The 25,905-nt window shown below is 23.3% G+C and overlaps 1 protein-coding gene across 2 annotated transcripts; it reads right to left on the bottom strand.

The window, feature by feature from the left end:
* Positions 1-1,726: 1,726 nt before the first annotated feature.
* Positions 1,727-25,889, bottom strand: LOC129613109 (DNA topoisomerase I, mitochondrial). 2 transcript variants are annotated; one of them, XM_055527038.1, is made up of 6 exons: positions 7,885-7,914; positions 4,572-6,211; positions 2,787-3,916; positions 2,467-2,717; positions 2,202-2,395; positions 1,727-2,126 (listed from the first exon to the last, which is right to left on the bottom strand). In XM_055527038.1, exons 1-6 carry the CDS (start codon positions 7,897-7,899, stop codon positions 2,024-2,026), a joined length of 3,333 nt encoding a protein of 1,110 aa, XP_055383013.1. In that variant the 5' UTR covers positions 7,900-7,914; the 3' UTR covers positions 1,727-2,023. The 2 variants fall into 2 exon arrangements, with proteins under 2 accessions (XP_055383013.1, XP_055383014.1); XM_055527039.1 differs by lacking the exon at positions 7,885-7,914 and adding an exon at positions 24,979-25,889 and having other exon boundaries at positions 1,728-2,126.
* Positions 25,890-25,905: the final 16 nt, after the last annotated feature.

The following is a 25,905-nucleotide window of genomic DNA, read 5'->3' as shown; positions in this document are numbered from 1 at the left end:
TAACGTCTAACCCTTTAATATTTTTGCTAAGTCAAGTGAAAAAGTGAATAACTATCAGATATTATTGTATAATATAATTTTCTGGTGAGAATTTTTCCGTATTGCGTAACTTGTTTTTTAATAAAATGTATGCAAAATTTACTCACTTTCTTAAAAAAGATAAAAGCGATTATATAAATTCAAAACCGTTTAATTGAAAAATGGTTTTAAAATTTTTGCTCGCATTAATACGAAAGACTTGGTAATTTTTTATAGTATTTTAGTCTACATTTCAATACTTCAGTTACCACCTTGCAGTTAGATTCAAATTAGAAATCTCAGTTTTTAAACAAGCATTTTTGCCAATTTTAAAAAATTATTTATTAAAAAAACAAAGCAAGTAAAAGTTAACCGAGTTTTAACCTTTTTTCAAATAATTGTTTAAAACATAAACATTAAAATCAAATGCAGAAATTAGCATCAGATTTTCGCCAAACTTTATTTAGTTATTTGAATTCGTCAAATTTTATTGTATTCACCTGAATTCACACTATTGCATCAAGTAAAATATGAATTCTAAATGTGAACTCTTTTTCATATATTCAATTCTTACTAAAATAAAGCATTCAGTTAATTATATAAATAATATTTTTTCAGAAAAAAAACTTCTAATAACATAAATACAACTTCAAACGTATGACCGTTAATTTAAGCTAGATGTTTATTTACGTCCAAGATTGGGTAAATATTATTTTAAATGATTCAAATTTTGTTTTTTTTTATATAAAAATAAAGTCAATACTATCAATTTTTACATTTTATTTAAATATTTTTATTTACTATTTATAATTTACTCTCATTGTATCATTTTCAAAAATTTGATTTTTTTTTTTTTTTGATTTGTTACGATATACATATTATTTTATATTACTATTTTTATAATATTACGAATTTCAATATTTGTTATTAAAACCTATATCGCTAGTTTAATTATAAATGTTGTGCATTTACCATGTCTAAATAATATAAAAACATTTCGCAAAAATCTGTTTATAACTTCACGAAGGGTTATTGTAAAAAAAATAAAGAAATGCTATACAAACACATTTTTTATTTTTTTAAATATATATTTAAAATGTTTTGTATCTTATTTAATAGAATATAAGTTTAACATAAATTCATATTCTCGAAAATTCAGAACCTAAATATTAATATCGACAAAATTTTGAAAATGTTATTACATGATTTGTATAGCACTTCTATATTTAGTTACAGATACACGAAGTCGTGTTTTGTATTTTTTGATTTATAAAACGAAAAAAAAAAAATAGTTTTACACAACTAAAAATGGTTTGTAAAGATTTTAAAATTTATTTTAAATCTATATTTTAATTTACATAGTTACATAATACAAAACTTAATCCCTAATTAATTTTAAACATAATTAAAATATCAATTATAGTACTATATTAAATTACATATGTATGTAATTCATTAAAATAAAAAAAAAACATATATATTTCAAAATCTCTTTAACAATAAAAGTGATGAAAAGAACTACTGGAACTATAGGATATTCTTTTTAATTTTAAAACAATATTAACTATACAATACCGGAATTTATTATCAAAGAGATTTTTACAAATTATCAAAATTTCAACGTAAATTAATAAAATACGTTTAAATTAAATGAAAACGAAATATTTCCTAAATGAAAAAATTGTTTAAATAAAATAAATTTATATTTTTAATATAAACGCTAATGATATATGTAATTTCAATTCTCATATGATTGAATACCATTTTATGTGAAAAATATGATTTTAATTTTATAGTTTCGTTTCTAATTTTGTTTGTTTTTATATTCAGTTTTTACTTTTGCGTTTTATATGTATATTTGCATACATAACTTTTAAAAATAAAATTAAGTTTTTTCTTATTAAAATTATTTACTATTTCTTAATTTAATGCAAAAATTATTTTTGCATAGAAGTAATAAATTTGTTTAATTACTAGAATACATGATTAATGTCAAGATTTTACTTTAGAAACGATAATTTTCATCTGCCATGTGGATAGCCCAGCGGAATTTATCACGTTGCGTTTTATTGAAAATTTTTTCAATTGGAACATCATGTTTTTTACACCTATGAAGAAAAAGATTGTTTTTGTATTAAATTACGTTATTACATTATTTTTTTTCGTTTATGTTTTTAACATACCATGCAACTGATATCCTAGGATCTAAATAATTTAGTTTTGAAGTACCCAAAGCAATAGTTTTATTTTCATCACGATCAGTCTCTTGCAATTCTAATTTTTTAAGTTGTTCCTTCAGCCTTTCTAATTGTTTTAATTTTTTATCTGCATTTATTTTTTCTTTAACAGATCCGCGCCTTGCATCCTTCTTCAATTCCTTCAAATAAGTAAAATACGGTATTTATGAATACAATACGTATTAATTTGCAACGGTATATTATAACTAACCTTATATTCTGCCTCAGCATCATCTATAGCATCACGTTTAGCTTGAATTTTGCTCTTCAAATTTTCCATACTTTTTTCATGACTTTTTGGTACTGAACGTTGATGGTTACATAAAATAGCTACAGCTCGATTTGCACGATTATACGCCAACATTTTTTCAGGAATAGTTGTGCCTTCTTCAGTTAACAAATCCAATTGTCTTTGTAATGTAATTGACGCGTTATATGTACGAAATACTTTAGCAGTTAAACCTAAGGAAAGTGCAATAAATAATTCCATTAGAATATTCTCTCATAACACACATTTATAAAAAGATTTACCTTCCATCAAATCTCTTAAATGATCATTTAATATTGAAGTATTTAAACGGTCAAATAATTCATCGCCTTCCTTCTTGTTCTCTTTGAATAACTCCAAATTTTTGAATACGCGCTTTTCAACTGGTACTGCATTGTAGTATCTAATTGAATCTTTACCCAGAAAATCGAAAACTACCACATTTTCCTTCCCATCCATTTCTTTATGTAGTTCAACATGTTCTACACGAAGCGAACAACAACCTACAGTATCAGCTTGGTCTTCATCTTTTTCATTACCAGCTCTTAAAGCCAATTTATCAATAAAGTACAATGCAACAGCTCGCTGACGAATTTTCATTTCTTTTGATTTCCATTCTTCTCTGTATGTGTTACGTATTTTATTGATAAACTTATCCAACCTGCGTGCAGTTTCATATTTTTGGAAATCTTTTTCACCTTTAATTTTCGAGCTTGGATTCAACATAATATATTTTCCCTGACCTTGTACGTTCTCAATCCATGATGCTAACCATGTAACAGTATTATCATGTTTAACCTCTTTCCATCTATGACCTGCCGGTGGTTTTGGTATATTACTGTTTTTGGAACAGTTTATAATAATATCTTCTGCTCGCAATCTTCTTTTCACCATACCCATTTTCGGATGCTCACCACGACCTCGAAAAAGACCTGGCGGCTCCAAACGAAAATTACCAATTTTTTCTTTATGTCCATCAATTGTACAAAAGCCATATTCTTTTATAATAGCTTCATTTTGCTCTTTTAATGCTTGTTTTTCTTCTTTAGAACGATTTTTATTCTTTTCCGAAAGCGCTGCAAAATAGTTATGGACTTCTTTGAAATTACACTTTCCCAAATCTTTAATTACATCCTTTTCACTTTGTGTCATAGTCTTTCTCCAATCTTTGAAAAAGTTATCGTTGAAAACTTTTTTTGTTACGTAATCATGATTTAACATTTTGGCATAAAAACAGCAAATTTCTTCAGAATCATTCGATAAAGTCATTGGTTTACCATCATAATAGAAACGTACGTTTGAAGGTAATCGTTCATATTCTGGTGGAAACAAGGGTCCTTTGTGTTCTAAGAAATTCCATTTTATACTATCATCACGTTTTTCTTCCTCCCACCTAAAATTTTTTAATGTTTTTATTTCATTTTCTATTTTCAATTTTTGTTTATTATTGGATTTAATTGTTAAACTACTAATATTAGGCGAATTGAGTTCAAGATTTTTTACTAAAATTTTTCTTCTACTGTATAATCTTCTGCATATAAAATAATATTTATAGTATCTGTATGAATAGTATGGATTCCATAATGCTATTACGTTTTTAAAATTCAAATACATCTTTATTAAATAAAAATTTTTTTGTAAAATAAAAAAAATTTCTTCGTTATAAATTACAATTCCACATTTTTCAATCAATACTATATTTGTCTATATGACAGCAATGTCAAAAACTAGATTTTTTATTTATAAAATACAGGTAGCACAGTATACATAGCTAACCAAAAATATCTTCAGCTACATTATTGCTAAACTTTCTGTTTCAGAAACAATTTTAAATGCTATCACATCATCTAGATATGAGTATATGTACATTTACTCTTAGTTTCAGTGAAATACAAAAATACATACATAAAGAATAATTTATGCACGTTGGTGTATTTCTTTGTATGAAACGTAAAATTTTAAATGACAAAATTTAAACGAAAAAATTAAATGTATTAAAAAATTACAAAATAATAAAAATTATCAATTTCTTAATAAAATTTACTAACCATCTCCATACATCTTCAGGCTCTTCTTCAGCTTTCTTTTTTCTACCTCCTTTTGTTGGTGATTCTTCTGTTTTAATTACATTATTGGCTGGCTTTTTAATTTTTTTCTTCTTAGGTTTTTCGTCAAATTCTTCATCATCGTCCAAAGCACCACGCTTCTTCTTTTTGACAGCAGCTGCAGTTTTACTTTTTCGGCTAGCTAATGGGACATCTTCATCGCTTTCTACTTTTATTGCTTTTTTCCTTGCCAACAGAGGAGTATCCTCCTCACTATCTTCTTCAACTTTTATTTCTTGCTTTACTTTTTTCCGACTACTTAAAGGCATATCTTCTTCATCACTATCTATAATAGGCGCTTTTCTTTTCGAAAGGGGAATATTTTCATCATCATCTTCTTCTTTTATTTCTACTTTACGTTTCGATAAAGGAACATCTTCTTCATCGTTCTCGTCTTCATTACCGTATTCATTATTTCCACAACCAATCGGATCTTGTGAAGCTTCATCGAAATTATTTTGGCTTTCGTCCATGTCAAGTTTTTGTGAAAATGCAGATTCGTCTTCTCGAAATTGTGACATTGAATAATCACATGAACTTGCTTGACTGGCATTAAACATTTCATTTTTAACCACATTGTTTCGTGGTTCCTCGATAATATAGTGATTTTGTTGAGTTGCTGTATCTTCTTCTTTAAGATAAACTTCATTGATACCATTAAAATTGCAATTATTTAACATAACTTGCTCTGTTTCATTATTTATATAACCATTTTCTAATTTTGATGAATTTTCGGCAGGTTTTGATGATTTTTCTTTATCTCGTCGTTTTTCCCTATCTCTGTCCTTATCTTTTCGATCTTTGTCCCTATCCTTGTCTTTAGATCTATCTTTGTCCTTATCTCTATCTCTGTCTTTATCTTTTGATTTTGAAGAACTTGAATTGGAATGTTTATCTTTTGAGGATGAAGTCGATGATTTTTGGCGGTCTTTGTCCTTATCTGACCTATGTTTATCTTTGTCAGATGAACGTTCTTTATCCTTTGAGCTTGTTTTATGATCTTTTGAGCGATCTTTGTCGCTGCTTTCTTTTGGCCTTTCATCTTTAGATGAACGTTCTTTGTTATCGCGAGACGATTTATCTTTTTCTTTATCCTTATGTGAAGACCGTTCTTTATCTTTATCACGATGTTTATCTTTTTCTCTATCACGGTCCTTATCTTTTGAAGAAGAAGATGATTTATGATTTGATGATGATGACGATGATTTATTTTTATCTTTGTCTGAGGATGATTTTTCTTTATCTTTGTCACGATTTTTATCACGATCTTTATCACGATCTCTATCACGATCTTTATCACGATTCTTGTCGCGTTCTTTGTCACGATCTCTGTCACGATCTTTATCACGATATTTATCTTTATTGCTACTAGATGAGCTTTTAGAATAATCTTTTGAATTGCTGCTGCTCTTAGTTTTATCACGATCCTTATCTCGATCTCTATCTTTATCACGATATTTATCTTTACTTGATGATTTATGTTTATTGCTACTTGATTTATCATGTGAAGAACCATTCATTTCTATATGGCCATTGCTTAAGCCATTTATTGGTTGAGAATCTCCGTTGCATGATTTAACACCCTGTAATTTAGAAAAAAAATGAACGTTTATTTAAAAAACATTTTTTTTTTAAATTTTGAAAAAAAATTTTTGGAGATCAGTAAATTAACTATTTAGACTTGGTATACTTGAGCATATTAACAAAAATATTTTTTTCTTATTCAATTATTTGAAATAAAAAAGTAGTAGATTATTTTTATATTTATGCTTTCTGGTTGTTGTGTTTTTTATTTTTGTGTCTTATATTTTATAAACTTAACATTATTTTCCATTTCAATTAGTTGATCCAAAAAAAAAAATACTTAATGAAAAGCTTAGCTAACACACATGGATCCGAATTAGTAAACAAATAAAAGCGAAAAAACTATGGCAAAAAATATAAAATGAATTTGCAGAAATGCTAAACTTTATACTTTGGTGTTTTTCTATCTTCATTTTTTTTTCAATTCACACGGAAAATAATGTTGTAGTAATCAAATACCGCAAGAAAACAAATACTAACGGTAGAAAATGAAGAAATAGTAAGAGAGAAAACAAAATTAAAACGCTAATTTTAAAAATCTTAAATGTCTTTTAGAAAAATTTACGTTCCCTATAAGAAATATTTGATTAAACAAAACATAAAATAAATCAAAAAGTTTAAAGGAATCTGTTTATTTTCCCTAAAATTTTTAAACTAATCAAATAATTTTTAAAGTAGCTTTCAAGCACACCATAAACATAATTAAAAAAATATTGCTTTTAGCCCATTCCCATGTGGGTTACTAGATAGTGAGCACGACTAAACCGTTCTTGTATTTCACTGGCTATTTTCACTGGAGTATGGCTTTACATATTTACTTATGAAGTCAGACTTCTTCTTAGTACAATATGGGTCGTGAAACAACTAGATTTGTCCACTATTTACATAAATTTGAATAATAAGTGTATTTATTATTATTATACATTGTTATCTATTTGTCCATAAGTAATTTTAGAGCGACCATATCACAAGCATAACGACAAATTTTCTCATAAATATCTACATATGTACATAAAAATTTATGTATGTTTGTATGAAAACATCAAAGTATTAACCATATTAATAATTTATCTTTCATAAATTTAACACACATTTAATATAATGGATGACATTTATAAATAAATATATAGAATATATTTTTACACGATAGACGTAAAAAGTAATAGAACTATATTATACATAGGTTACGTAGATGTAAATATATATAATGTATGTTATGCCACCATGTATGATATAATAATATGTAAGTGTGTAGAAAACACATGTGTAACAAGTTGACCTAATTTAATCTTTTTTCTCCTCTCTGTTACAAAATGATTATTTAAAAAAGAGAAGACCTTCTTTAAATATTGAAATATACATAAATATAGATATCTAATAGTTTTTTATTTTATTTTTTGTTGTTGTATGGATCTCTACACAATATTGAACACCTATATGTATACCTATATTTAAAATTATTTATAGTAAAATTAAATAAAAAAAAAATGTATAAAATTTTAATAGAAAGTAAATTTTTTTCTGTTAAAACACTTTCGATTTTTATATTTCAACTAAATATTACTATCTGTACATATACATTCACTAATTACACACACATATACAATAATTTACATAAATATATATTTAAATTTTATGTAAATAGGTGGCACTAGTATACTTATATACATACCCCTGGTTTCTTCATTGTTAAAACATTTTGAATTTGAAATTCGTTGTGCATTACTTAAATAAACATTGATATGCAAGTACATTTATGTACATATGTACACATTTGTATGTATTATGTATGTTGAAGCAAAAAGCGAATACATATTAGATACGTTGCAGTTAATTGACGCTTATATTTTATAATATTTCACCTTATTATATTGCAATTTTTATTGACTTGGCAGTTTCTTTGTTTTTTTACTTAAATTTCAATTTTTCTAACTGGAGTACTAAAAATTTGAAAAACAATTAAACATATTTACAAAATTCATTTCTTTGTCAGACATTTTGATTTGAAATTGATTCAAATATCATTGGAAAAAGTTTAGTGGGTTCTAAAATATTGTCCTATTATGACAAATTTGGATGAAATGATTGCATAAGAATACTTAATTTGACAAAAACATTTTACACTTGTTATCCTCTATAAGAAACATATGTATCTATATATATATAACATATGTGTGTACATTATTATGTGGATACACCTGTTATTCTTTTAACATAACATATTATCCTTAACTTGTTGCTAACTTGTATTTTATACTCCATTTTTTTTCATAATTATAAAAATATTATACAAAATAATGAATGAAAAAGGTCAAGGGTATTTCTAATAAAACCAGTTTTATATTTAAGAAACAAAAAAAAATTAAAAAATAAAACACAAAAATTGAATTTTATACACACACCGGTTACCTTCTTTGTCTCAAACAAAAAAAAAAAAAAAAAAAAACGAAATAAAAAAAGAGAAAAAAAAAATACTCATAAATCTCAAAAAGTGTAGCTGAAATTTTTTTTTTTAAATATTGTTGTTGTTGGCTTTCCTTATAAGATTTGCTAAAATCTTAAAACTACTAAAACCGCAAGAAAAAAAAATTTTCTTATAAATAGCAACAGCAACAACAATACTAGGAGAATATAATGAAACTGCTTTTTTTATATAATTATGCAAAATTTGTCGCGCGACTTCTTTAAGTCTATAAAGTAGATATGTATGTACATAAAAAATTTCTTCTTAGTCACACAATAAGGCAACAAATCATAAAAAAAATTCATTTAGCTCATAATTTTATATGATATAAAATAAAATAACATACTAATATTAAAACATTTTTTAATATTTTATCTTTTTCCACTCGATATTTTGTAGGTATGCAAACTTGAATTGATTTCGAATAAAATTTTTCAATTTTAAATTTTCTTATACAATCTAAATTTTAATAGGTATTCAGTTAAAAATAGTTTAATTTTTAATAACAAATTTATTTATATGAAAACATAATTTTCTACTCGCAGATACTATTAAAAATTGTGAAAATGTTGAGCAGAATAACTGAATTGGAACAAAATAATAAAAACTTTAATGCAAATACAATATTATTATTTCGCAACGAACACCTATAAAGCTTTTGTAAGCAGTTATGTGTGATAAATGATTTCCTTTTTCTTTTCTTTTTGCTTTTTCTTGGGTTATCATCGACGACACACTTCCAATTTTATAACGAAACGAACAATACATAATATATATGTAATAAAAAAAGTTCCAAATTTTAACAATATTTATATATTTTTTTTTTGTTTTAAGTGACAATGACGATTATTTCGTCATGTACATGTATGCATTCATACATATAATATACCAGTTTCCTGTTTTTTTTATTTATAATACATAATACCTGTTCACTTATGGTTATTTTTTTTTTTTTTGTGCATAATAGGTATCTAAATTTCCATCGAAATGCCAACATTTTAAAATGAAGATAATTCTTAAGTATATGAATTTTGATTTTTAGAAAAATTTCAAAAAATCCGAAGGAATTACTTATTCCTCGAATTCCAAATTCTATTGCACGAGATTTTATACTGCACTTAGATGAATGAGTAAACAAGATACTACTCCAATTCATTTTAATTTGGAAAAATTAAATAAGTTTTTATCCGAATTCATACAATAACTTAAAAATAAACTGGACATTAATCTATTTAAACATAAGCCATTATAAAAAGTAACAACAATTTAACCGTCTGAAGTAGTCTGAACCATCCGACGAATCTGCAGAATTAGCAGAAATTGATACCGTAAAATCTTTAGGCAATAGCTGGCCAATACACTTCGTATACCGGGATTGACACACGTTCGACGAATGACTTCGTTTTAATTAATAAAATTTTGAAAAAAAAAATTTTAAATAAAAAATTCACTTAGTTTTGCACAATTTCAAAAAAAAATATACGATAATGAAAAATTTAAGCTTTAAAAAATTCATAAAAACTTGTAAGGAAAAATTTTATGTTGAAAATAAAAAATTAAAATATTGCTTAATTTTTCTATTACTTTTCACTAAGTCGTTTATATTTTCATGTATGTATGCAAGTGTTTACATATTTCAAGCATATTTTAAACTCATGAGATAGGAAGTCATTTCAACTCATAAAAAAAAAAAAAGTTGGTTAGATAAATCTACCTACCCTAACGAAAAACACTTGAATACGGTTTTGTACTACATATACTGGAATTTTTGAGTCGTTAAGACTTTGAAATTTACGATATCAGGGTGTTAATCCTAGTCTTTCTATTATATCAATTTCTATTTTTGCCAGCAAATGAAACATAAAGAACTCTATCGAAAATGTACTGGTATAAATTTTCAATAGCTTGTTTAATTGCGAAAATTATTAATATATGAATATGTGACTAAGATCTATGTATGTATATGTAAATAATATGAAAAAGAAAAAGATTTTGTTTGTCTAACATATATTTTTTTATATGTATCATACTACGCAATATTTACATATGTATATACATAGATAAATATTAATAAGTGATTAACTCTTAATTTAAAAATTTTTCGACATTTCTATATATTTAATATGGATACATATGTGCACACATTTGTATATTAATTTACTTGTTATTAACCTATATTTATTAACATATAAATGAAACTATTGAATATATTAAATTTTTCGATATATTTTATATTCTTTAAGCATATATGTTATACATTACGTTTGTATGAATTTATTTATATATACATATACATAGCTTTATAAAAATCTCACACACATATCCACTTAAAGAATCAAGTGAAAAGCAAAAAAAAAAAAAACAAATGTTAAATAAAAATCACATGGTGGAAGGTCATTGACATTTTAGTTATCATAACCAAAATTTTATTTATGATTTTATACACCCTATTTATATATACATAATTAATATGATAGTTCTTATATATTATTATATATATATATATTATTTATATATACTATATGTACATAATAATTTCTATAATAATAAACAATTTTAATAACTTTTATAATTTAAAATAATTTTCATATTTAATATAACACTTAAATTTAAAACTAAAATAGTTTTAAAAGTGTTATACTAAAAAGTTATGCGTTCTTATCCTTACTCTTAAAAAACATGGGTGAATGAGTTTTTTGAATGAGTAGATAATAATTATACTAATTGCAATATTTAATATGTAAATATTATGATTGTATGACATTAAATGTTTGACAATCATTATTTTGATGTTTCAAAGTAAGCATAGTAAATGTTTGAAAGCATCTCAGTTTAATACAAATTAAACGTACTAAAATAAAGTTCTTCTGTCACTTTCTTTCTAAGAAGTATGATCTGTAATAAGATGTTTAATTTCAAAATTTGTATAACTAATTTCTTTAAGTAACTTGGTAACAAATTTGTTGTTTGAGATAACCATGTATGTATTACATAACTTTCAAATAACTGAGAAACTAATTTTGATTTTTGAAATAATTTCTAAAATCAAAAAAAAAATTTTTATTTGCATTAAATTATCAAAATTTTTTGATTTGCTTTTTTTTCTTCAATTTTTGCCAATTTGATTATACATATGTATATACGTCCATACATAAAATATACATATGTACACAATATACTTGACATAATAATAATTTTCTGTGTAAATAAAATTTGAAATATTTGCTACCTATACACAGAAATAAAATAAATGTAATTTTATTATAATTTCATTATAAAGTAATTGTAAATGAAAATCTTTATGTATGTATGTAAGTATTTGAGAAACAAATAAATTCATTTCAAAATAGTGTTAATAATAGTTATTATATTTAATAAATGTATAATGTTTGGCATTATTTCTTAAAACTTTCGTTTTGTTCGAAATTAAAATGAGCACTAATAGTACAAGTAAATTTTATTTTAAATAAAATCTCTGAATGATATACATACATACATACATATGTATTCTCTCTTTTCTCCATGAGTAAGCAGAAAAATGTGCAATAAAACAAGTTTGAAGCTATTTGAAACTTATTTTGTGAAGATTTTATTCATTGAAGCTGTTTATTTTAGTAACAACTTGTAATTTACTTAACTTTTTTAGGAAATTAAGCATTTTGCTTGAATTTTATATGAAAATATGCACATACATGTAAGTATGAACATATTTTATGTGCACATGTACATAAATCCCCTGTTATTTTCTAAACTTCCCTTTATTAGAAGCTTTTAAGTAAAATAAATTCAAATTTCATTTATCTTTTATTACTTACTTTTGATTTACATTTTATTTCTAAAAGTAATACATAATACGAGTATATGCATACATACTGAAAAATACATATACATATATATAGAAATATAAGTAGCTTTAGCATATTATGTAAGTATGAATGTAATTACTATCTATGCATATGTATTACATTATATTACAACATTTTCAGTTATACACACCAAACATGTTTTCCTTATATTATGTAACAAGCAAACATACGAAATTTTTTTTTCGTAAAAAATTTTTATCGTAACACGTGGTTTTTTTGAGTTAAAATCTTATAAAACTTTATCAAAATTTTCCTTATTTCTTCATGTTTTTTTTTTCATAGAATATGATAAAAAAATAAGTATGTACTTATGTATGTGTTTAAAACTTAATTAACCACAAAATGTGTTAACATAAATTCTCTATCAAATATAAAATCTGATATGTCCAAAATTGCACTTTTTCAGAATGGGATTTTAAAAATATTAAAAAAGATTATTAAGTATATTTTAATGTTTCAATATGAAATTTTCTGAGCAAGTCGCATAAGGGTTTTCATACATCAAGAATGTGATAGTTTGCATGTGAATTTCTATTATAAACTGAAATTAACTTAAAATATGGTTATCGTGTTCAACAAAATTTCACACATATGTACATATTGTATGTAAAAAGTAAGAAATAGAATAAATAATTAGTTATATACATATACATGTACATTTGTATAAATTTATAATAAAATTTCTTAATAAATTAAATATTGAACAGTTAACGAGTAATAATCCTTACAAAATAAGACAATTTTCAGTTGACTCTGTAACAAAATTTGTCAAAAGAAAAGCAGAGAAACAAAACAAATAAACTTGAAATATTTACGTATAACTTTCGTAAAAAGCAAAACAAAACCTCGAAAGCCCTACAAGTCTCTGACAATACAATAAATGTGACGCAACAGAATAATCAAATATTTTAGTGATTATTAATTTATTGTATACATACATATAAAAATAAACATCATTTTATAATTGAATATTTTAACTTAAGTATATAACTTATTTGAGTAAACAACAAATTCGAAAGCAGAAATATTAGTTTTTCATATTTAATAATCTGATTGGTAATCTTTCAACAAAATAAAATAAAAATCTAATAACAAAAATATAATAAAAATCTTAATTATTTCGAAATGATCTTATTTTTTTGGTATAAAATTAAAAAAATTTTAAATTTAAAAATTATATTTAATTTTTTTGCCACAAATTTAGTTAAACTTGACAATTTCTGCTAATTAATAACAAATCACTAATTAATATTGTATTTAAATATTATTTTTATAAAATTTTTATCCAACTATTCTATTCTATTCAAAAGTTAATTAACATTAAAATGATTTACATTGTCAAATTAAAATATTAAATATAATACAGATTTTTCAAAAGCATATCATAAATTATTGATAATTTGAGTTGAACTTTATCGTAAAAAAAAAAAACAATAATAACAACAGTTAAAGTGCGTCTGACCGAACCGTCGACTCACTGACCGAACCGTCGACTCACTGACCGAAATCACATTTACAAGAACACTTTTTGATTTTCTCTTATGTACAGAAGGTAATAAAGTACATGTAATATTGTCCGGAAGTCACCGAACTAAACACTATGAGAAGAAAATCACCTCTAGGCGGACATTTTTATAAAATACTCTTAAACAAACACTTAAAATATTAAATTTTATTAATAATAATTGAGTGTTTCAAGATCCAGAAATAATAGGTAGCCTTTATTTCAAAATAGAAAAAATTTTTTACTATGTAAGGTATTATATTATATAAATTATTTATTGAAATGAAATTCAACGTAATTTTTATATGTACTTTATCTACCTCTACAAGTACTATATACTGTAAATATTACGTCACAATTAATAACTATTCATTATTAGTTTACCGATAATAAATAAAACACATTCTGTTGTTAATGAACAAAACACAAATATATGGGCAACTATTATTAAAAACATTGTAAATAAGTACCTATGTATGTAAGTACACAAGTAAATATCTGATTAAAAAACTATTTACTTGCTTTGATTATTGAAATACTTACATACATATGTATAAAAATTTTCTGTTATCGATGAAATATTAAAGAAAAAAAAACCTTTTTTTTTATATTCCTCTTAACTATTCAATGAAAATTGTTTTAAAATTCTTGACACAACCAACTATCATTATTACCATATTAAAAAGTGAAAAAAAAAAGAAAACAGAAAGAAAAAAAAAATGCCGAAATGTTGATTACCACGTGGTGTGAAACTGTTTTTGATGAAAAAGAAAAAAAAAAAAACAAATAATCTATAAATTAAAAATATTTTTGTATTGAAGAGTCTGTGGTGTATAACACTATTATTTGTACGTGTATTGGTATGAAAGAGTGTACATACAGTAAGCGTATAATATAATTTAAATAAAATCTCATATGATTTTTATTTTTGTTTTTGATTTTAAATATTTTAAATGAGTAAAAAGATAAACGCGATCATACAAATTTGAATATGAAGCAGGCAACTAAAAAACACAAACACATTGTTAGAAGAAGTTTTTTTTGTTTTTTATTTTTTTTTTCATTCTTTTTTGGATTCTTTAAAAGTTTGACACCATTCTTAATGTTAGTCACCTTTTTCTCATTAAAAACAAAAAAAATAAAATTTTATTTTTCGGTAACAATAACTGTATTTTAGTATTTTGTTTTAGTATTTAATTGTTATAAATTTGTTATAAAACAGTAGAGCCCAAAAAAAATATTTCTCAATTTACAGTACAGCCCGTTTTACTGCTGAAATGTCTATAGATCTTTTGGAATTTCGAATTGCTCCCCACAATATTTCTGTAGTTCGCACAACAGTTCAAAAAAGAACATTTTTTTTAATGTAAAATTTTCTAAATTTTAGTTGACGTCTTGTGACTGTCTTATGTCTTAAAATTATTGTAATTCATATCATCCAACTTCATGACTTTGGAGCCTGGATAAACAAAAACTACCCATATTTGCACGAATTTTCTGAAATTTTTTATACCGGGACTCAAACGGATTTTACTGTAACATTTTAAAAAATATTTCAACGAAAGGAGGCAATTTTGGAACTATGTACATACATACATATAAACGTACATACATTTACATTTAATTGTTCTAATGACACAGAATTATTCTCTACTAAGATAAAATATTTGGTAAATTTTTTAAAAAAAAAATTGAAATTTTTTATATTAAAAAATGAAATATCAACCTTCAGCTGCTTACTCTAATCTTAAGTAATTCATTTACCATCATTTTTTGACAGCTAAAATTTTTTATATAAATTTTTTTCTAACAGTATTACAAAAAATTTTCAGGAATAAGGACTAATGTCACAGAGACCACAAATTATATTGAAACAAAATGAATGACGTAAATATAACAGTTTTATATCTTAACACGTACAATAAGCAACCATAAGAGCTTTATTTACGCAAAGATATTCGTTTATTTTCCGAATCATTTAATATTACATACAAAATATTTCAAACGTGAATCGTGATAACAAATAAAGTTCATTTTCTTTTTGAGATTTCCGATTTAATTTTTAAATCACTTAAACAATCGCCTATGCTTATATTATGATATGTAGCTTCTCTTAGTTTATTTTGTTATTGATCAATTTTTTATATAAATAAAAATATAAACTTAAAAATATAGTTCCGGGAACTTAAATAACAAATTATATTTTTTTGACAAAAAAGAAAAAATAAGTAAATTGTAGAAATACTTAAAAAAAATTTAAGTAAGCGCCGTTATGTGGACATTTTAATATTTGATGAATTAAAAAATTTTACAAGATATTCTTTTTACAAGATTCTTTGTTTTCTAACTGAAATCAAAACATTTTTCTATATTCAGCTTAAAGATTTTACAAATGAATTTGATTTTAATTTTAGCTCTTCAATGCAATCAATTAAATTATACAGGAAATCAATGATGCTTTCGTCGAAAATTATACTATAATATTACTGATACCTTCAGCATATTCATATATTATAATATAGATTATATTATGATATTATTGACACCTCTCAGACCTCATATTTGCTCGGTTAGACAAGCAAATATTACGAATAATAAAGTGATAATTTTTAAAATGTGGTGTTCTGCTCAATAATATTGAAAATTCCGAATTTCAAATGACTTTTATTAAATTAACAAAATTTAACTACATATGTGAAAAATTTACAGTTCAAAATTCTAAAATATATTTAAAAAAATATTAGAATTATATCAAATATGCTACAAAATTTGGCAAATTTTTCAACACTCATCAATCAAATTAAAATATTTTACAATCTATTATTCTCTTTTCGACTCATTTCCGATTTTCTTTTTGTATAATTTTTTTTTATTATTTCATTCTTCGTTCAGATATTTTATAAGGTCGCACTTTTCGTAAATTCACAGACGAATTTAATACTTTTTTATATTTAGCTTGTACATTTATTCTTTTCTTTATAAATTTATACATACATATGTACATATTTATATTTAAATACATAATAAGGAATAAACAATACAATAAATATATGTAATATTATAAAAAACATTCTCTCATTGATCCGAAATTGCAAATAACAACAACAATATTTTTATGAAAAATTTTTCTTTCTTTTAAGTTTTTTACGAAAACGGAATTCCTAAAATTGTTTTTGATATATAAAAGAAGTGATATTACATTTATGACTAATATAATATCGAATTACGACAATCTATTAATATTGTTCACCTTTTACACAGCTCTTCATTTAATTTGTACAAAGATTTTGCATTTCTAACCTTAAAAATTATATTTTCAAAAATACTCAACTACTTTGCGATAAAGTAAGATTTAAGCTTGCTTATATTCCATTTGAAAATAAAAATTTATTAATTAAATACTTTACTTATAAATAAGTATCCTTCATTTATAAACAAGAATAAAATTTAAAAAATAGTATAAAAATAGAATTTCGCGTACTAGGCAAAAATGTTCAAAATATCTTAATCGTACTGTAATCAAAGCAATATGCCCCATAGTAGACCAGAAAATAATTCAAATTTCTTTTTTTTTCTTTTAACTTTTTCGTTATATATATGTTATGTAGGTACAATACATAAGAAGTATTTGATCAAAATTTGGCGAAAGTATTTTTAGGTGATCTAAATGAAAAATTTTAAAAACACTTTACAAGACAGAATGAAAGAACTATATACATATATACAGTCTGATGTTCCAATGAGCACACAGAAAAATACATGATTCAGTTACTTATGCCAAGTTTTTCTTATAAGCGAGCACAATAAAAAGTACAAATCTTCTCAAAGAACCAATTTTATATCGATTTTAATGCTTTTTAATCGTAATTGTATAAAATTGTAATATGTTAATTACCGTCTAAAATGTCCAAATTGAATACAATGAAGCAGTGATAGACATTATAACGGTATACATTATAACAGCAGTAATGTCAGAAACATACTTTGTGATATTTATAATTTTAGAATTAATTTCGAAATCAAAATAAAAACTGGAAAAACAAATGAAACTATTGTGCTTTTAAAAAAATTTCACTTACATTCGAATAGCTTCAACATACATGGATTCGACTGTATATTTATACAATATTTATAAAAATGTTATATACATCTAAAATGTATGTTTTTTATAAGCATAATTCATATATATAATTATATACATACATAGAATACCTATATGTATAAAATGTATAATAAAATTTAGTTAAGCAACTTATAAAAATTTTTTTTTTGTTTGTAATTTGTTAAGTTTAATTTGCAAAAATTTATAATTTGCTAATAATTAATGTGTTTGTGTGTGTATTAACACATGTTTTTGTACCTATGTAGTATAACGTTCTCTCCTAACTAAAATCAATTTTCAAAAATTTAATTATTTCTGTTATACCTATTTCAACATAAAAATTACAATCAAATGAATAAAATCAAATTTGGATTAAAATAATTTATAAATTGACTGAATTCATAAAAATTATGTACACCTATCACTTTAACTAATTAGATTTCATTCAATAAATTTTTGAGTAAATGTAGAATTAAGAGCATTTTAATATAAATTTTCAAAAGTTCAATCTACAAATGTTTCACTTTAAAAATATTTTCATTTTGGCAAAAGATCAAATTATGTTTTTACATTTAATATCAACTAAAATCCGAAATACGGAACACGTGCTAATTTTCTGATTTGGATGAGAATTAATTGCTTTTGCAGAAAAATTGGATTAATATTAAGGACCCATGCATTTTATTTTAAATTTGAGTAGATTCTAGAGGTTAATAGTGATCACTTGCTTTTCTTAAGTATACTCGTAGAACGGAAATTATTTTTATAAATACATAAATATGTAAGTAATATTATTTATTTCTATTTAATTTGAAATCAGCGTTCAAACACCTTTACGTATCTACATACTTAATATGGTTTTGTACTCGTATTCTTGTTCTTTCCTATTTCTTTTTATTTTATCTTAAGAACAAAAGAAATTTCAAAAGATAAGAAAAGAAGAAGGAAAAAAAATAAAAAAACAAACTTTATTTACCATTCTGTTTTCAGCAAGTTATTTTTTTTTTCTACTTTATTTTCTAAATCTTAATTTATGTTCTCAATAGGATTTTAAAAACCTTTATTTTTTGCTTTAGTTAGCTTTAATTTAACGTCTTTTTTTTTGTATATTCTTTTGGACTACCGTTTCGAAATATTTTTTTTTACTTATAAGAACAAAAAATATATTTTTATTCCCATTCTGTATTCTTATGACCTACTTTCTTTTAACTCTTTTTTTTTTTACAATATGAATATTATTATTTTGAGTGTATGTAAGGGTTTAAATTATAAAAAGTAAAAAGAACACTAAGAAAGTAATAAGATGTCATACAGTTAAATTATAATTTACTTTATGAAATTTTATAATTACAATTACATACTTTTGGATCTGCATACATATTTGAAATATGCTGCAATTATGTTCTATTAAATGCTAAAGTTATAATTTCATTGTTATTAAAATTATCAAATTTACAAATGGAACATGTATGCCATCAAACATGTTGTTAATTTGTTGAATTCGAGTTGATTGGAAAACTTTGTAATAACACCGGGAATCTAATCTGTGTGTACTATAGACAATTTTTAAATTATTCATTGAATGATCAAGTCAAATTTACACGAAATTACTGTAATCTTAATATGAAATCATAATTTTTCTTAAATCTTGTGTTATGTTTTTTTTTGTCAATGCTATTTACCTTATAAGTACACATAAATAAGAGTAGATATTATAGATAATTATGTATGATAAACAATTTTGAAAAGTAATACAAGTTTATCTGATAAAAAAAAAATTAATTATAATAGATTGAATATATTTTTTCTTTGAATTGAAACAAAAAAATTTAATATTATGTACATACATACATACATATGTACACCGAAATATCAAATTTAGTAATTTTTAATTGGTAGGGCGTTAATATCAAGTATGGATCTTTTAAAATAAATTTAAATGCAGGTTGTATCTTGAGCAGTCTTTGATTAACATTTTGTATGTGAAAATACATTTGTTCCGAATATTTATTTTTGAGTATTCTGCAGAATTTTATTTTTTTAATTTATGAAATGGCTAGATATAATTAAAAATAAAATATTATGAAAACCTAACTGAAAAACTGTTTACATACATTAAATCTAATTACAGTAAAGATGATAATTTGCAAAATATTGATAAGATTAGAAATTTTGATATTAATAAGCGTAGCAATTTGTAAAATTCGTTCTTTTATACCAAAAATTAAAATATAAGGCTCAAGTATATATTTTTTATCTTTTTAAAATTTGCTATCATATCATATTACATATTGATATTTTCTTTAAAATTAAATATTAAACAAATATCGTTATCTAAAGAAAAGCAAAACACATATTATTGACACCACCGATTTTAAAAATTTTTTACACACTTTGGAATATTAAGGCTCTTGTCACTCTATATCACATCATACACAATTGTCATTTTCGAACATGATATTTTTGCAGGCTTTATACAGTTTGGATTAAATGAAGCGTGCTTTATATTATGAGGTACATTAAAACTGAATTGTCTACTAAAATTTACTAAAATTTTGTTTTCTTTTCATAACAGCTTAACAGAATTTTTTTTTTGGATTTTCTTTTGAAATCGATTTTGATATTTAATTCACGAAATTAATTCAAATTTTTAATTTTTAAACCACTATTCTTTTAGGTCTGATTAATAATAAATATTGATTATTTTTTTTTCGTTTTCAAATTTCTGTTTTATAAATATTTCACTAAATTTATTAAAAATGTTGATTATATTTTTTTTTAATTTTACTTTCGTCACAATTGTTATTAAATAATTAAATTTTTGTTCGTAATAAATTAATTTATCAAGATGAAATTTACAGCAAATATCTACCAAAACATTAAAAGAAAATTCTTTTTTAATAAATATTTTCTTTAAATATTTCGGAAAACATCTGTTGCATGACAAAACAATACCGTTTTTTTAATTTTTTATTTTTTTCAATTTATTAACTTATCAATTTTTTTTTTTTGAAAATGAAAGTTACTTTTTTTAAATATGTATTTAATTCTTAAACAAACGTAAACGAAATTTTATTCACAATTCATAATTATTGTTACAAGAATAAGAAATTATTTTAAGTTCTTGGATTATTTTAAAATTATTTTTTAATTAAACACGTTCATACCATGATAAAATTTTAGATTAATGCTTGTAATATTGATAAAACACACTATTATAACTATTATTTAAATTAATTATTACTCTGAATAAATGTTTTATTTTTAAAATATTAAAGAAAATTATATATATATATATATATATATATACATATACATATTATATATATATATATATATATATATATATACATATGCAGGTATGTATATTTTTAAATTTAAATCTTCTTAATTTGTTATTCTAAAACAGTTCAGTACCTATTATGTAAAAAAAAATCCAATTCAATTAATAATATGGGAGACTTAATGTATTACGTTCATAATACAATTGGATATTATGTGTTACAGAATATCCGATCCGATACCATATAAGTAGAAAGTAAGCAATTAAAAAATTAACAATTGATCAGTAAAAATTTGATACTACAAGTCACAACTAGTTACTTATTTCTAAAAATTGGCCAACTGATGCTCACACCAAACACAACATAAACTTATATTTAAACAGCCATATGCAAAAATTTTTAGCTCCACATGTGTTTTTTTTTTTTTACTTCTTAAAGAAGTTTTACTCTAAAAGGAAAAAAAAAAACTATTTTAATTGTTGATTCATATTAGTATGTACAAACTTAAGATAAGAATAACTCGATTATCAATAATTTCGCATTGACGAACATCTCAAAATTTAATCAGGCGGCAATATAAATTTCTAATAATAAATTTATAAGTAATTGACATTTTTGTTTAAAACGTCAAAAATAACAAAAGGTAATTGGTTTTTTTGTGTCAACAGTACAATAATAAAATCAACAGTTTAATTTTAGTTCGATGAAATTCGTACATCTAAACACTAGCTAAAGTTTGGAACAGCGATCAATTAATTTTTATTATGCTTATAATTTTCGTAGCAAAATTATTAAACTTTGACGTAAAGTTTGAGCGCCATCAGATAATTTTTGTCTGATGTGTAAACAATTACCAGACTTCATCGTAGATTTAATCTCAGATTTTGTCGTATAAGTATGTAAGTATTATCTTGCGATTACAATATCATTCAGTTGCCAAATATTTTTAAAAAGAAATAAACGCTGAAACAAAGAATTTGAAGAAATACATTTGTAATTTTAACTGTCAATTTAAAAGAAAAGCAGTTGAAAAAAGTTTCCAAAAATTCAAAATAACACATTTATTTGCATAACAAATATAAAGAGTTTAATAATACAAACTTAACAAATGTAATATTTTTATAAAACATAATGATTCAGTAATTGTCATATTATATTCTAAAGCCTGAGGAAGCGTAACTGTGTGACAATACTATCTGAAATTTAGCTACATACATATGTCAAAATTTAGTTTTCTTTACGTAGTCGAAACATTTAGGAAAAAGATGTAGATGAAAACTAACTGAAAAGCAAAGAAACCTTAGAGCACCTTTCTTCATCCCGTATTTTTCGGTAATGTTCTAGAATTTTTTAACTAAAATTAAAAATTTTAAACACAAAATTTTTAATATTACGTCATTAATAGGCAGGTAGGGGTACCAACATAAAATTTATTTTTACATTTATTGCGCTGTTACTATGCTCTGCCCAGAGAGGTAACTCTGGCAGAGCAACTGCCCAGAATTTTTTAACTAAAATTAAAAATTTTAAACACAAAATTTTTAATATTACGTCATTAATAGGCAGGTAGGGGTACCAACATAAAATTTATTTTTACATTTATTGCGCTGTTACTATGCTCTGCCCAGAGAGGTAACCACATTTCTTATAAGAACATTTTCATATTCCACTAATTAAATGATTATATAACAACTTTTTCATTTTTATAAATATTTAAATATTGTGTACCAAATAGAACGTCAAATTTTTTTTTCGTTTCCAAGAGCTTTAAATATGTATTTACGTAGGTACCTACATGACACAAATGTAAATAGAGAAATAGGTATACCTATAAATACATATATTATAATTAATGAAGGGCGAAATGTGAAAATTTGCTTGACTTAATGTGTATTTTACCATACTTAAGTACACGAAAAAAAAATTGGTAGGCAGCAGACTCATTATGAATGATTTTAAATATTTTCTTTGTTCAAAAGTGAAAAGCTTCTCTTCCCTTCGCCTTGTTTCATTCACGTACGTGGCTGCTGTTTTACGTAAATCTTTTTTTTTTTTCAATTTTCAATATTCACTCCACATATGTATGTATCAAAAACTAAAATTTTTTGTAAAACAAATGTGTGATCAAAAATTTATCAATTCTGCATTATATAATATAGTATATTCTTATGAACAGATTAAATAATTGATAAATAAATTTCTAGATCTATTATGTTTAAGTTGAAAATAAAATTTTATAAAATTAAAATAATAACGCCTATATAATAAGTAAAGGCACCTACCTACCAAATAATGCAATTCTCAGCATTTTTTCAATTTTTCATATAACTTTTTTTTTTTCGTTTTATTTGACCGTTCCCCATTTTATATCAGTATATCTCCACCATTTACAAAAAATAAGATATTATACATATGTATGTAAAAAAAGTTACCTAAGTACAAAATCTACATTAATTTTCAATATTTTTTACCTATCCTTTTCCAAGTATCTTTTCCTCTTCGTTCATTTTAAGAAATTTCATGAAATTTTTCTAAGTTCAAAAATCTCTCGAACAAAAAAAAAAAACTTAAACGACGAACATCGTATGTAATGCTCTAGAAAAACTTAGAAAAATTTCACATAAAAATTTCAATATGATCAACCATTTTTTTCCTAAGTTCCCTTTTAGTTATAATATGTAAAAAAAAAATATTATAAGTATATTTTACTTCATACCAACAACACACCATTTATGTATGAACAAAATTTTTATTCTCTCTATATCCATATGGAAAAAAATAAGATAGAAAAATTTTTCTTCTCTTTGTAACTTTTTCATGGGACTTAGTTAAAATTTTTATAAAATTTTAATAAGTAAAATCACATTAATATTATGAAATTCTTAAATTTTTTTATCATTTTAAATAAAATTTATGTTCAATTTAATAATTATAATACAAATTTTAAAATTTATTAAATATATTTCAGAGAATTCATAAAAAACATTATAAAAATCAATTTTTCAAAATTAATTTCATTTTATTTAAATTTTTTCGAAACAAATTTTACAAAAAACCAAATTAAAATCGAACAAAAATTAAAGAAATTATATAAAAAATTTTATTTTCCCTTTATAAAAATCTACGACGTGGGACTTAGTCTCTGAAACGCCATTTTGCTTTAACAAAAAAATATTTTTTTTATACCTACATAGCAGTAGCACAACACAATTTTATGATAAAAAAAATATATAAAATAATTAAAATATTATTTAAATATTTTATTTATTAATAAATATGTTAATTTTATGAAATTTATAATAAAAATTATTAAATATAAAGAGATTCCATATTGAAAAAGACACCCAAAAGACGAAAAAAAAAAAACTCAGAAAATTTTCTACATACAAAAAAAAACTTTGAAAAATTTTCACCATTTTATAATACTTATGAAAAAATTTTTTATTTTTATAATAAGTAAACTTATATAAATACGCATTTAAGCAAAAAATTTATAATAATAAAATAAATTTATTTTTTAATTTTAATTAAATTTATTTTACTTACAATTTCCTCAGATTGCTGATTTTGTGGATTTTCGACGCTCATTTTTATATAGACTGATTGATTTTATTATAAAAAATTTTCTAAGTCCCAAAAATGTCTGAACTTTGTTGAATTTTTCAACTTTTTATTTTTTGCTTTATAGCTATTTCTCTTCTTTTGTATTATACTTTATACTTTTTTATGTTGGTTGTATGTAGTAGATATTTCACTTTTATATGACAAAAAATTTCATTTTCTCTACTCTATTATCCGTCTCATACAAAACACTTTGCTTTTTTTGTTGTTTTATTATAGGTAGATAAGGTACTTTCATATAAAAATTATTGTATATTATTTTGTTTTCAAGTATAAAAATACTCAACGATTTTATATGAATTCAACTAAAATTTATACAAAAAAAAAATTAACAAACATGTAGTTTATACTACTACCATACTGTATGTTGTTGATAGCTGCTTTCCGACTCTTTGTTCGTTCGATGTTGATTGAAATTGTATGCTCCAATATATTATATTGTATGTATTTTTCAAGTCCTCGTCGTAATCGTCATGTATGAAAAATAAAATTTGCAAGTACCAAAGAAAAGCAGCAAGTATTATTATAAAAAGCAAAATGAGAAATTTTTTTTTTTTTGTTGTATACACCCTACTGTCTACCCCCTATGTAATGATACAAATATTATTTAGTAAAATAAAAACTGCTGCTCAAAATTTTTTATTTGTCATTTCGCATGTAATATAATTTGTATTTGCATTTTGGTCTTTATTCACTATAAGTTTAATACTAAGCAACTTATGAAAATTTTTTTATATGTAACTAAATAGGTAGGTAGGTAGTTTATGATATTATAGATAAAATGTTAAGAGAAATTCAAATGTTTTATTTTAAATTTTATTAAGAACAAGTACAATGTTCAATGTAGTAGAG

Source organism: Condylostylus longicornis, unplaced genomic scaffold (assembly GCF_029603195.1).
Source record: "Condylostylus longicornis isolate FDR11 unplaced genomic scaffold, ASM2960319v2 ptg000081l, whole genome shotgun sequence".
Classification (NCBI taxonomy): domain Eukaryota; kingdom Metazoa; phylum Arthropoda; class Insecta; order Diptera; family Dolichopodidae; genus Condylostylus; species Condylostylus longicornis.
This window is presented reverse-complemented; position numbering and strand designations above follow the sequence as displayed.